The sequence below is a fragment of the Nycticebus coucang genome, chromosome 20 (assembly GCF_027406575.1).
Source record: "Nycticebus coucang isolate mNycCou1 chromosome 20, mNycCou1.pri, whole genome shotgun sequence".
In the NCBI taxonomy this organism is placed as follows: domain Eukaryota; kingdom Metazoa; phylum Chordata; class Mammalia; order Primates; family Lorisidae; genus Nycticebus; species Nycticebus coucang.
Window position 1 is genome coordinate 32,567,147 of NC_069799.1, and position 14,431 is coordinate 32,581,577.

At 41.1% G+C, this 14,431-nt stretch overlaps 1 protein-coding gene across 11 annotated transcripts in view; it reads left to right on the forward strand.

Annotated features, from left to right (window-relative positions):
• Positions 1–14,431, forward strand: part of LOC128572667 (uncharacterized) — a 52,970-nt gene that overhangs the window by 2,054 nt on the left and 36,485 nt on the right. For 6 of the 11 annotated variants that reach the window (XR_008376224.1, XR_008376221.1, XR_008376223.1 and 3 more), the window contains exons 2-3: positions 7,809–7,934; positions 8,794–8,893. The exons of 3 other annotated variants lie outside the window; for them this stretch is intronic. Coding sequence is in view for 1 of the 8 variants with exons in the window: in XM_053572694.1 (XP_053428669.1) it covers positions 8,794–8,889; positions 11,655–11,686 (128 nt within the window). In the remaining 7 variants the exon portion in view is untranslated. Of the gene's footprint in view, positions 1–7,808; positions 7,935–8,793; positions 8,894–11,654; positions 12,515–14,431 lie in introns of those variants that run through there. 2 more of the 11 variants (XR_008376229.1, XM_053572694.1) reach the window with 2 other exon arrangements.

Genomic DNA, 14,431 nt, shown 5'->3' on the forward strand with positions numbered 1-14,431 from the left:
TGAGGGCTGTAACCAAAAAATAGCCTGGCATTGTGGCGGGTGCCTGTAGTCCTAGTTATGTGGGAGGCAGAGGCAGGAGAATTGCTTGAGCCCAGGAGTTGGAGGTTGCTGTGAGCTGTGATGCCAGGGCACTATACCCAAGGCGACAGCTTGAGCCTCTGTCTCAAAAAAAAAAAAAAAAAAAAAGAAAGTGTTACACCAGAGAATTGAATCCCCAGTGACCATACGAGAGAGCCAGACACCGATGCAAATCACACCAGGGCGTTTATTCAAGCTCCAGGCAGGGCTGCCAATGTTCCCAGATGCAACTGGGGCCAAGAGCCCTGTGCTCGCTGCCAGACGGGGGGTTTTTATGCAGTGGTTAAGGGGTGAGGGGCGTGGGAAACAAAACGTGGCCTTTGGGTTGTTTATCTCTTATGCTGACACTAGAATTTAAGGCTGATAGGGTCCCGCCAATCTCAATGGCGGGGGTTGGGGCAGGTTCTGATGCACTCTGGGAGATAGGGATGGGTGTGGTTTACTAAGAAAGGAAACAAAGGATTTTCAGGTTGCTTTTAAAATGGAGGACAAAAGCCTGAAATGATAAAAAGCCCAGAAAGAAACAAAAAAGAATACAAAAACAGAGGCAGCACCTGTGGCTCAGTGAATAGGGTGCCAGTCCCATATATGGAGGATGGTGGGTTCGAGCCCTGCACCAGCCAAACTGCAAGAAAAAAATCACCTGGCATTCTGGTGGGCACCTGTAGTCCCACCTACTCAGGAGGCTGAGGCAAGAGAATCGCCTAAGCCCAAGAGCTGGAGGTTGCTGTGAGCTGTGACAGCCGAGAACTCTACCAAGGGTGACAAAATGAGACTTTATCTCTTAAAAAAAAAAAAGAATACAAAAATACCAGAAGGAAAAGTGCTCTCTCTCCCTAACTGTCTCTCTGTCTGTCTCTCTCAGGGCTTTTTGTCTAGGAGTATATATAGTCGCATGGGGCCCTCAGTAATTACATTTAGTGGGGGTTGGTAGTTACATTTAGCGTGTCTGGGACATCATATCTGGGACATGTCTGGGTCCTGTCTGGGTTGCAAATGAATGGCTACAATCCCCCGTTTCATTACCAGGCCTAGGAAACTTACGTGAAATTGACCAGGCCTTGAAAATGGGGGTTCCCTGTTCAGCCTAAGGGCTGGTGTCTCCCCAGCAGTCGTCTGGCCCCTCTGGCTACTGGAGTCTCCTGCAGGGCCCCCCTGCCTACCCTCCAGCCTGCTGGTTCCTCTGCGGCTGCCATCACATCAACACCGCCAAGGCGGAGGCAGCTGGTCCGCGCCCCCCAGCTCCACAAGCTGACTGGGACTCCACTTGTCCTGTATCACTATGATTGTGATTTAATAACAAACAATTAACGGCTGCTTGATTTTTTAGTATAGCTTCTTGTACTTGTTTTAATTCAATGCTCAGAACATTTATGGCTTTAGAAATTGTATTAAGGGAGGCCGAGTGCAGTGGCTCATGCCTGTAATCCTAGCACTTTGTGAGGCTGAGGTGGGTGGATTGCCTTGAGCTCACAGGTTCCAGACCAGCCTGAGCCAGAGTGAGACCCCCACCCCTACCCCCACCCTGCCTCTTAAAAAAAAAAAAATAGCCAGGCATTTTGGCAGGTGCCTGTAGTCCCACCTGTTTGGGAGGCTGAGGCAAGAGAATCACCTGAGCCCAAGAGTTTGAGGTTGCTGTGAGCTGTGACACCACGACACTCTACCAAGGGTGACACAGTGAGACTCTGTCAAAAAAAAAAAAAAAAAAAAAAAAGGAAAAAGAAATTATATTAAGGGCCTTGATGATGATACAGGCCAATCGGCTATTGTTGGTGTGACAAAAATGGCTAAAGTGATGTATTTAGCAGGGCTAAAAAGGTATAGTTGGCTATTATGGTTTTCTAGGAGATATTAAATATCTTAAGTTACTTTAGACCAGTGGGACTTAAAGCCTTGTACCTGCGGTAGAAAAGGGGTTTATCTTAGCAAACGAGATTTCCTTGTGTTTTAGCAGGGATATATGAAAAGATCTGGGTGCCATGTAATAAAAACTATTTTGGGGGTACCTATTGGCACAAGGTACAAAAGTGGTTACGTTACACTTAAATAAGGAATTACTAAGGTTAGTGTATCAGAATGGGCACCTTTGATACTTAATATATTTATGACTAGTAGTTACTGAGAGGTTTAAGACCGAAAGAAAGAAAGTTATTCTGAGGCATGAAAAGAAAGGAAAACAGAGTCCCAGTTCTGTGGGGAATGTGGTCTTTATTTCCATCTGGGTGCAGGTGGGGTGAAATTCCTAACCAGAAAAGAATTCCACTCCTGGGTTATAGCAGATCGGGATTTAAAGGGTTACTGGGGCGTGGATTGGCAAATTCATTATTTCCTGGGTGGGACATGCAATCCTTCCTGGATGGGTCAGTACATCCGATTCTATCAGTTACAATTTTCAATTGTATAGCAAATACATCTTTTTTCTTGACAGTAGTGGTTGTTTTTTAACTAAAAATATGTGAGTATGTGATAATCTATAATCTTGTGGATATGTGAGAAAAGTGTGACATTTCTGATAAGTTCTAGCAGGTGCACATCTCCATTAGTCATGAAGTAAATAACTGTTCTACATAAGTACTTCTAGTAAGACAGAAATCAGACATATGACATTTGGGGCTAAATTTTTATTTCATGGAATGGGACAGGGTTCTGGGGTGAGTACACAGCCGTGTATATAGTCTCAAGAGGAAGATGACTAAGGATTGTATTTACTCAATCATATCTTGGTGCTTCCTCCAGAGAGGCCATCTAGTTTTTATGGGCCTCAGCTACTTCTGGAGTGAGATATGGCTTGAGTGGATTGTAGTGGGGCTGGGCTTCTAGTCCTGCAAGTTTCATTGCTGTGGTGTCATCAGCAGAACATCTTCTGGACTAGTCTACTTTTCTTTCTCAGGCCCATCTTTCCAGGTTTTAGCTGTACTTGATTACCAGTATAAAAGGGATGTAAATTTTTTGTAGGGGTTTATAGGGGTCTGAGAAGAGAGAACTTGCTGCATTTATTGTACATACTTTTGTACTTTATGATTATATTCGGCTTGCCTTGAAACTATGATTATATTGGCTTGCCTTGAGACTGCCTGGAAGGGTTTCTTACAAACAATTTTTTTTTTTTTTGCAGTTTTTGGCGGGGGGCTGGGTTTGAACCCACCACCTCCAGCATGTGGGACCAGCACCCTACTCCTTTGAGCCACAGGCATTGCCCTCTTATAAACAATATTTTAAAGATTTAATTTGACCCTGCTTTATTCACAGTAATTGGAGGGGCAGTACCTGGTTTTAATGTGAATGGATCTCTTGGCTTAATTTGTCAATTTTTTTTAGCATACGATTTTTCTTTTTCTTTCTCTGATGATTGAGGTTTCCAGGCTATCTGCAATTTCTAGTGAATTTTCAAAAATGTTCTTACCTGCTATGTAACTTCTGACATAAAAGATGGACCATTATCACTTTGAAGGCTTTTGGGGAGCTCATACTGGGGGGTAATATTTTTCAGAAGGAGCTTTATTATTTCCGTAGTTTTCTTTGTTTGCATGGGAAAGGATTTTACTTATCTTGAAAAAGTATCCATTAAAACTAGCAAATATTTCAGACTTTTAGATGAGGGTATTTGAGTGAAATCTATCAGGTAGTTTTCAAATGGTATTACCTTCTGGTATTGTTCGAGTGGTATTTTAAATCTGTTGTCTGTTTTGGGATTGTTTCTTCTACAAAGCAAACTTACAACTTATGGTGGAAGGAACTCAGTTATGGTCCTTCTGCAGGAATGTATCATGTCATGAAGGCTTGATTACCTGAGGTGTTAGACTTCTGGGTAGCATGACCCATCCTTGGCTGCTGCTGAATCAACTATTTTTTTTATCATGGAGTTTTTCTGTTTTGTTTTTTATTTCTTTTCTTCCTAGGCGGGATTGAAATCAGATAGGCAGCATTAAGCTGGCCGTTACTGTCAGTCTTGCAGCTTGCCTTGCTACAGTGTCGCCCTCTGGTTTTCTGTTGGCACAGGATTAAGTCTTTTCTGGTGTCCTGGGCAGTGCATGACTGCCACCTTGTGGACAGCTTCTAATAGTTGTAAAACTTCTGAACTTTCATTTAATTTAATTTAATTAATTAATTTATTTATTTATTGCAGTTTTTGGCCGGAGCCAGATTTGAACCCACCACCCCCAGTATATGGGGCCAGTGCCCTACTCCTTGAGCCACAGGTGGCGCCCCTGAACTGTTTTGGTTTTTTTTTCTGTAGAGACAGAGTCTCACTTTATTACCCTCGGTAGAGTGCCGTGGCATCACACAGCTCACAGCAATCTCCATCTCCTGGGCTTAGGTGATTCTCTTGCCTCAGCCTCCCGAATAGCTGGGACTACAGATGCCCACCACAATGCCTGGCTATTTTTTTGTTGCAGTTTGGCCTGGGTCAGGTTTGAACCCACCACCCTCGATATATGGGACCGGTGCCCCACCCACTGAGCCACAGGTGCCGCCCCCTTGAATTGTTTTCAATATCTTTTTTTTCCTGTTGATTTTAATCTCCTTTTTTTTTAATATGGCATTTTGAGTATGAAGAATTAGAAAAGAAAATATGGAGTTCACATAAATGTTTAGTGTTTTCTTTTTGACAGTTCTAAAGTCCTGGGTAGAGCAATTAGTCCAGCTTTTGGGCATTTCTACTATCCTCTCTGCAGTCACTACTGTATAACTTGCCCTTCGTGTTTCTTTTTGAATATAACTGCTTCTGTCTATACACAAAGTCCAGTCTACCTCTTCAGAAGGATTGTCTGATGGGTCTTCTTGGCTAGAAAAAATTTGTGTCAATTAACTCTAGATAGTGATGCTCTTTTGGTTCTTGACTAAGTTCAGGAAGTAGAGTGGCTGGGTTCAGTCCAGCTATCACCTCTTACCGTTTTTAGTAATATAGCTTGGTATCTTCTCATCCTACCTGCAGTTAACTAGAAGTTCCTTTTTTGCTGAAGTAGGGACAAGAGACATGATAAGAGACATAAACTGGATGTGGTTGTCCCAATGTTGCAGGAAGATGAGGCCCAGTGAAGAGAAAGAGCACCCAAACACCATATTTAAGAGGAAAAAGGCTTTTACTCAGCTGGCAGAGAAAATGGCATAGAAGAATTCAAAATGGCCACACTCCCCACAGGCTTGGTCTTTCCCTTTTTATCTCCAGTCAAAAAGTTCCAACCCACTTTCAGATAAATGGTTCAGTGTTAATGTTGTGTTATTTAAGCATGCCTTTCTCATTGGTCAGTTTGAATCAAGCAGGAGAAGCTGTTCCAGCCCCTACAGAACTATAAGATTTCACAGAAGCAGAAATTTCCAGGTCTCAGGAAGTTAAGTTTACAAATTCCTAAGAGCTGAGTCACCATGGGAAGGACCCTGCAGTTGCATCCTAGGGGTCTCCTTGAGAAGACCTCTGTTCTCCTAGAACTCACCCTTCCCAGGTATCCTCTCTCACCAAGGTCAATTTTTCAGTTGTTTTTTTTTTTAAAGATCACAAGTTGCCACCTGATAGCTCTAAAGTCTAATTGTTTAGACAAATATGCAACTGGTCTGGGAATAGTGCCAATTTTTTCTATTATTACTCTGATGGTCAACCCCTGTCTTTCATGCACATATAGACAGAAAGGTTTTGTTAACTTAGGTAGGCTAAGAGCTGTGGCTTAAAGCAACTTTAAGTTTGTACAGGGCTTTGTCATACTCCTTAGTCTAATCCAGGGGTACATTTTCCTGTCTTTTCAAGACTTAATTTTAACAATTAAACCATAGTTAGAAATTCATGCCTGGCAGAATCTTGCCAAATCCAGAAATCCCCAAAGCTCTTTTCTAGTTTCAGGGATTAGAAAATGTAATAGTAACTTGTCTGTATTTTTGAATAGGCTGCATTGTCTGGGTTCTATCCGAAAACCAAGAAATTTCACTTTCTACAGACAGATGAGATTTTTGCTTTGATACTCAATAGCTTCATTCAGATAAATGGTTCAGTGTTAATGTTGTGTTGTTTAAGCATTCTGGAAAGTACTGAGCAGTGATAAATTAACAAATCATTTACCTGTTTTAAAGTGCTTTCTAAGTTCACCAATAGATAAGAAAGATTGTGTGGATATCTGTCTTTACCACAATGCCTGTAATCCTAGCACTCTGGAAAACCTAGCTTGTGGATTGCTTGAGTTCAGGAGTTCAAGACCAGCCTAAGCAAGAGCAAGACCCCATATGTAAATAATTGCCAGACATTGTTTGGAGCACCTGTAGTCCCAGCAACTTGGGAGGTTGAGGTAAGAGGATTGCTTGAACCCAAGAGTTTGAGATAACTGTAAGCTATGCTGCCAGGACACTCTACCCATGGTGACAAAGTGAGACTCTGTCTCAACAAAAAGGAAAAAGCAAACCAAATTCAAGAACCAATTGTATACAGATATACATTGACCTTATTTGGACTATCCAAGTGAAACTTTCCTGGTTTCATAATCAGAGAAGAACAGGCGGTTTGTTTGTTTTGGTTTTTATTTTTGGGGACAGAGTCTCACTTATTAACCCTCAGTAGAGTGTCATGGCATCATAGCTCACAGCAACCTTCAGCTCCTTGGGCTTAGGTGATTCTCTTACCTCAACCTCCCGAGTAGGTGGGACTACAGGCACCCAACACAACACATGGCTATTTTTTTGTTGTTGTTGCAGTTTGGCCAGGGCTGGGTTTGAACCCACCACTCTCAGTAGGTATATGGGGCTGGCACCTTACCCACTGAGCCACAGGTGCCTCCTAGAACTGGCAGTTTGTGATTGGTTAAGCCTAACTTGGTTCCTGCTAAGTTAATGTTAGGGTACACAAAATCTTCAAAAAATTGTAGCATGGGGGCAGTGCCTGTAGCTCAGTGGGCAGGGCACTGGCCACATACACCAAGGCTGGTGGGTATGAACTTGGCCCAGGCCAGCTAAACAACAATGACAACTGCAACCAAAAAATAGCCTGGCATTGTGGCTGGCGCCAGTAGTTCCAGCTACTTGGGGGGCTGAGGCAAGAGAATTGCTTGAGCCCAGGAGTTTGAGATTGCTGTGGGCTATGACGCCATGGCACTCTACCAAGTGTGACATAATAAGACTCTGACTCAAAAACAAAAAAAATCATTTATTGAGGAAGCGCCCCTTTCTTCTTAGATTCTCTTTCATATACCTTGCTTTGGAAAGTAAAAGTTGTCATCTTTGTTTACTGGTTCAGAAATCAGCTGGGATAAATCCAGTGTCTACAGTTCACTGCATGTTGACAAAATATTATCATGAAAGAGAAGTATTGGCATTCCTTTTCAACTTGTTAGAAACTCAGAAACTGAATCTTCATCCCATAACTTCTGAATAAAAATCTGCATTTTATCAAGACCTCCAGTTCTTTTGTGTACACGTTAAAACTTTAGGTGTACCACATAATTCACCATGACATTTTCATATAAAAAACATACACAACTTATACTGTAGGAAGTAAATAAGGCACAAAAATATACATGCTGGTAGCTTTTTATTTCTACTGTGTCAGCCAAAAAAATGTAATGTCTACACTGGTTTGTGGATGTTATACCATCCCCTTTCTTCAGTGTTCAGTAACACATGAGGGAATATATTTCTTCTATACTTATTAGGTAATTGCAGTCACTCATATAAGTCAGCAACAATTCTCTTCATTCATTTAACTAAAAGTGAAATTCAATCTCCCCTTGGTAAATATGATTGTTTTTCAGGAAATGTTGACATTTAAAGATGTGTCTATAGAATTCTCTGTAGATGAGTGGGCCTGCCTGGACCTGCTCAGCAGAATTTGTATCAGGATGTCATGCTAGAAACCTACAGCAACCTGGTCTTCCTGCGTGAGGATAACTTAAATACAGAGGTCCTGGTCTATACTAAGCAATTGATATTCTCTCTTTCTAGAATGTTTTTATTCAGTTTTTTTGTTGACTGTGTGAGTTTCAGGTTCTTGTTTCTAAGGAAAACTTAAGGATATCTTGGTATAGAAAAGAAAATATTGGAGATGTTTTATTTTGGCATTAATCTTACCCTTTTTGAGCTGATTTGTATCCTTCACTAGATTAATGATAATTTCAGAAATTTAGTAACATAGATTGCTACTCATACCTTTAAGTCTGATTTCTAGCACCAAATTTTATTTCAGTAGTATTTTTTTTTTTTTTTTTTTTTTTTGTAGAGACAGAGTCTCACTGTACCACCCTTGGGTAGAGTGCCGTGGCGTCACACGGCTCACAGCAACCTCTTAACTCTTGGGCTTACGCGATTCTCTTGCCTCAGCCTCCCGAGCAGCTGGGACTACAGGCGCCCGCCACAACGCCCGGCTATTTTTTGGTTGCAGTTTGGCCGGGGCTGGGTTTGAACCCGCCACCCTCGGCATATGGGGCTGGCGCCCTACTCACTGAGCCACAGGCGCCGCCCTATTTCAGTAGTATTATATAATGAAGTTAAGAACTCTCCAACTTTAAATACTTTTTTAAGATTCTGAAGCAGAGGTTTTCAACCTGTGGGTCGTGACCCACAGGAACTGTATTAAAGAGTCACAACATTAGGAAAGTTGAGCCACTGCTAAAGTTTCTGTAAGAAAGCTCTATTTGTGGATTATTATTTCAGGATCTTCTAAAATGTTCTTTTCTTTACTTTAGCCAGGTACTAGATTACCAATTGAAGAATACCACTTCCTTTTCTCCAATAAAACAGGGCTTGCTGTCTCTAAGCCAGACCTCATCACCTGTCTGGAGCAAAGCAAAGAACCCTGGAAGGTGAAGACACACCAGATAGTAGTCAAGCACATAGGTAGGTTGTACTGAATGAGGCAGATAACACTTGTCAGAGGTCTAAACTTAAAAAAGAAAACTACAGGGCAGCGCCTGTTGCTCTGTGAGTAGGGTGCCTGTGAGGGTGGCGGGTTCAAACCTGGCCCTGGCCAAACTGCAACAAAAAAATAGCTGGGCATTATGGTGGGTACCTATAGTCCCAGCTACTCGTAAGACTGAGGCAAGAGAATCGTCTAAGCCCAAGAGCTGGAGGTTGCTGTGAGATGGGATGCCACAGCACTCTACTGAGGACCACAAAGTGAGAATCTGTCTCTAAAAAAATAATAATAAAATAAAGAAAGAAAACTACACAATAGGGCAGCGCCTACACAATAGGGTGGGGTGCCGGCCCCATATACTGAGGGTGGCAGGTTCAAGCCTGGCCCTGGCCAGGCTGCAACAGAAAATGGCTGGGCCTTGTGGCAGGCACCTGTGGTCCCAGCTGCTCAGGAGGCTGAGGCAGGGGAGTCGCCTGGGCCTGGGAGCTGGAGGTTGCTGTGAGCTGTGATGCTACAGCCCTCTACCGAGGGCAACAAAGTGAGACTCTGTCTCAAAAAATAAATAAATAAATAAATAATTAAAGAAAAAGAAAGAAAACTACATAATAAAACATGGTTAAGGAAGCTCAGCTTAATTGGATTTCTGAGAAGCCTGGGTTTCATTCTCTTGTTCTTATGTAAGGGCATCTCTCTTCTTGTTTTCATTATTATTTTATTTTTATTTCCTTATTGACACAGAGTCTCACTTTCTTGCTTCACACTATAGTGCCATGGCATCAGCCTTGCACAGAGCAACCTCAAGCTACTGAGTTCAAGTGATTTTTCTGTCTCAGCCTCCCAAATATCCAGGACTACAGGTTTCTCCATATTGACAGGCTAATGGTTTTTCTATTTTTTAGTAGAGAGGGGGGAGTCTCACACTTTGTCAGGCTGGTCTCAAACTTGTGAACTGAAGCAGTCCTTCCACAGTGGCTTCCCAGAGTGCTAGGTTTACAGTTGTGAGTCACTATGCCTGTTCTTGGTTTTAATTTTCAGAAGGATTTTACTTTTCAATGATATTACTTCTAGGTTATAGTGAGAATAAAAGAACTTTCTTTGGCTTACACGTGACTGCAGAAGTCACTGCTCTTCCATTGCCTTTTTTTTTTTTTTTTGAGACAGAGCCTCAAGCTGTTACCTCCAAGCTGTTACCTCCAACTCCTGATCTCAAGCGATTCTCCTGCCTCTGCCTCCCAAGTAGCTGAAACTACAGGTGCCCACCACAATGTCCGGCTATTTTTTGGTTGCAGCTGTTATTGTTGTTTGGTGGGCCAGGCTGGATGTGGCTGGCATTTTAGCCGCTTAAGCCACAGGCGCCAAGCCTCTTCCATTGCTTTTAAGGGCATAAAATATCTTTGTATTTTTGAGTATCTCTGTGAAATTTTTTTTAATATTCTTTAGGCTGGGTGTGGTAGCTCACACCTGTAATCCTTGCACTCTGGGACCAATTGCTTGAACTCAGGAGTGTGAGACCAGGGTAAACAAGAGTGAGACCCAGTCTACTAAAAATAGAAAAATTAGCTAGACATTGTAATGGTTCCCTGTTGTCTCACCTACTTGGGGTTTGGGGGTGAGGCTGGAGAATGGCTTGAACCTAGGAGTTTGTGGTTGCTGTGAGTTAGGCTGATCCTATGACATTCTAGCCCAGGCAACAGAAAGAAACAGGAACTGAATAAAAGTTTGTTTTTCTTTAGCATAATATTCAAAATATGTGAGTGAAGGTGTGATATTAGTATTTGGTTCCGAGATCCCATGAACACCACAAATAGTTGTTGTATGTTTTCTGTTTTATACCTTTTTATTGCTATGAAGGTTTCAAATAAGATTCTGCAGAAATTATAGTCAGTAATTTTATCAGAACACTAAGAATCTCCCCAAATGTAAACAAATCTAATGTTATTTAACTTCAAATTTTTGTTTTATATGTACTGTGATAAATAATTTAATTTGTATGTGCTCTAATTTGTCAGCTTTAACATAGTTAAAAGTATCTAATCCCTACAATTTTTTTTTGTTTGTTTTTCTGAGACAAAATCATGTGCCATGGAATTAAAGCTCACAGCAACTATTGGGCTCAAGCAATCCTCTTGTCTCAGCCTCCTGAGTAGCTGAGAATATAGGCCCACTCAACTACATTTGGCTTGTTTTGCAATTTTTAGTAGAATTGGTGTCTCCCTTTTGCTTAGGCTTGTCTTGACCTCCTGAGCTCAAGCAGTCTACCTAGTTTGGCCTCCCTGAGTGTTAGGATTAGAGGTATAAGCCCATGCATCCGGCAGCTACATTTCGTAAATATACTATGTCATTCAGGGGTTTAGAGTATTCCTGGGGATATATTAATGTCTCTGTTATTACAAAATAAATCTTATTTCATAATTATCTCTGGCTTATGCTATGCTTATTCATACACGCATGTAGCATATCCTCTGTAAGTTGACCACTCAAGGGATTGTAATAAACTTGTCAATATACAGGAGTGAGTAGCATTGGGAACTAGGCCTACTGTACCAATACACACATCTGGTGCATGTCTGGTCTATGAAAATCAGGTCAGCATGAGGAGGTGGTCAATGTAGAGAGACTGCCAACTATGGAAGTTCTTGTGTGTGTGTGTGTACATATATATATGTATGTATATAAAAACACACACATACAAAGTGTAAGATCTGCAGACCTGTCTCCATGGTCATTAGTGTACATCTCCTTTCAGGTCTCTGGATGGGTAGAACCACTCCCAGATAATGGCTGGGACAAGGTGGAGATGCTCACATAGTCACTTCACAATTCTCAGTGGGACAAAGTTGACCAAGCCATTCTCCAGTCGGTAACCAAGACCAGGGTCCTCAAGCTTGCCAAGTGAATGAGTGTTTGCCTTCTCTAAATGAGCCTCCTTAAGGGCATTAGGAGAATTTCACAATCTCCTCCCTGGATTCTAAAACTCTCATAAAATCACTTTTTGCAAGATGGCATCTCACTGTATTACATGGGATGGTGTCAAACTGCTGGACTGAAGTGATCCTCTCACCTCAGCCTCTAAGTAGGTGAGATGACAGATGTAAGTCACTATGCTGGGATGTCATTAAAGCATTTTTCACCATAGATGGCTGTTAAATTTTTATTATCATGGGGGAATTCATGAACATGGCACTTCTATTCTACGTCTTGCTGATTTTTCTCTATATATGTTTTCATATTCGATCTTATTCTGTATTAAATTTTCTGTAATTTTAGATCTAAATATTAGGAACTATGTGTGTAACAAGTAATTTAGATAATGAGTAGGCATTCCACATTTATTAAAGGCTGACTTGAAACTTCCAATTTACTGAAGGCAAAAAGAAATCAGCAGAATTGTCATTACTTTCCTCAAGATATATATAAATTATATTTTAATATTTCAAAATGATTATTTTATATAGTATGACTTACTGTATTTTATAAAGTTCATATTTTTATTTTACTTACTTTTTTAATTGCTTCTAAATGGTGAATTAAACCTTTTTACTTTTTTGAAAATAGCAATATAATAATGACTTAATAAAACTTATCTTTACTGTTTTTAAATGTTTATTAACATTTTCTGACAAGTCCTTCATATTAATAAATAGTACATTTTCCATGAAATTTTATCGCCATATGCTGCATAAAATATCCGGTACACCTTCTCTCATTCAACAAAATGTTCACTAATATTAAGAAAAAAATACTTGCTTTGGATCCATCCACATTCACAGTGGAACATTGTAGTTATCTAGAAAAGAGAACTTTTGTTTGAGATGGAGCCTCACTCTGTTGCCTGGGCAAGAAGGCTGTAGCATCATCCCAGCTTAAAACAACTTCCAACCCCTGGGTTCAAGACATCCTCCTGCCTCAGCCTCCCGAATAGCTGGAATTACAGGGTCCCACTACAACTCCTGGCTATACTTTTCTTCTTTTAGTAAAGACAAGGTCCCATTGTTGCTTAGCCTGGGTCTCATTGTTGCTTAGCCTGGTCTCAAAGTTCTGTTGTCCAGCTATCCTCCTCTCAGCCTCCCAAAGGAGTAGGATTGCAGGTGTGAGCCACTTCACCCATCCATGTCTTGCCTTTTATGAATAATGCTGTGCTGGAAGTGAGAACATGAATCTTCCCTGTCCTGCAGTGCATATTTTGGATATATACCCAGATGTGAGATTGCTAGATCAAATAATAACTGTTCACTTTAGTTTTCTAAGAAAGCTTAATGCATTTTATTTTATTTTATTTAGTGAGATAGAATCTCACTTGTCACCCTCAGTAGAGTGCTGTAGCGTCACAGCTCACAGCAACCTTAAACTCTTGGGCTTAAGTGATTCTCTTGCCTCAGCCTCCCAAGTAGCTGGAACTACAGGCGTCTGCCACAATGCCCCACTATTTTTTTCTTGTAGTTGTCATTGTTGTTTTGGTAGGCCTGGGCTGGGTTCGAACCCACCAGCTCCAGTGTATATGGCTGGCGCTCTAGCCACTGAGCTACAGGCTCCAAGCCCCTTAATGCATTTTAATACTGCCTGCAACATTTTTACTCACCAACATTTCAAAAAGTTTCTAATTTGTCTATATCTTTGACAAACTTTTTTTTAGTTTCATTGCGAGTATGATGTAATATTTCATTCTGATTTTGCTTTGCATTTCTCCAACAATTAGTACTTTAGGCATCCTTTGAAATGCTTGTTGGCCATTTATATTTCTTTGAAAAGTGTCAGTGAGCTCTTGCAATCCACCTGGTTCTACCCCAAAGAGTGTTAGAATTAACAGACATTAGCCATGCTCCCCACCTCTTTTTAATTTTTTAAAGTAGGTCACCTTGTCTCAGTCTCCCAAATAGTTGGGTCTACAAGGGCCTGCCACAACACCTGGCTATTTTTATTTTTATTTTTTTATGAACATGTATATTTCAGGTGTACATGGCAGACACCCAGGGAAAGAGTATTTCTCAAAGAGGTGGCTTTGAATTCCAGCTTATATAGAATCTTCAACAGAGAACAGCAAATTTTCAGAGAAGTGACAAGACAAAAGAAAAACACTTTAAGTCTCCAGGGGTGGCAACTTGGGGGAAGGCAAATAACAGGCAGAAAGGTCCATAGAACCTCAGACAAAGCTCCAAGGGAGGACCAGTGCTGCCACTGTGATGCAAAGTCTGTCCTTTTGACTCTGTCCTCCTGTCAGATCACAGGTGCTCAAGAGCAGTCTTGTCATCATGTGATTCTACCTATACATGGTAGCTGGTTATGGGCACTGTCAACCTCTAACCAACAAAGACAAACTTCTAGCCTCCTTGGAATCTCAAGGGGGTCTTCTCTTGTGCTTTTCTATCTTATTCGACATGTTCACAAGTCTTTGCCTAATCTGACACGAGGATTAGAAAGAAAGTTAGTTCAATCAGTGTAACCTGGCTTATTGTACCCTCAATGAATCCCCAACAATAAAAATAAATAAATAAATAAAAAGAAATAAAAAAAAAAGAAAGTTAG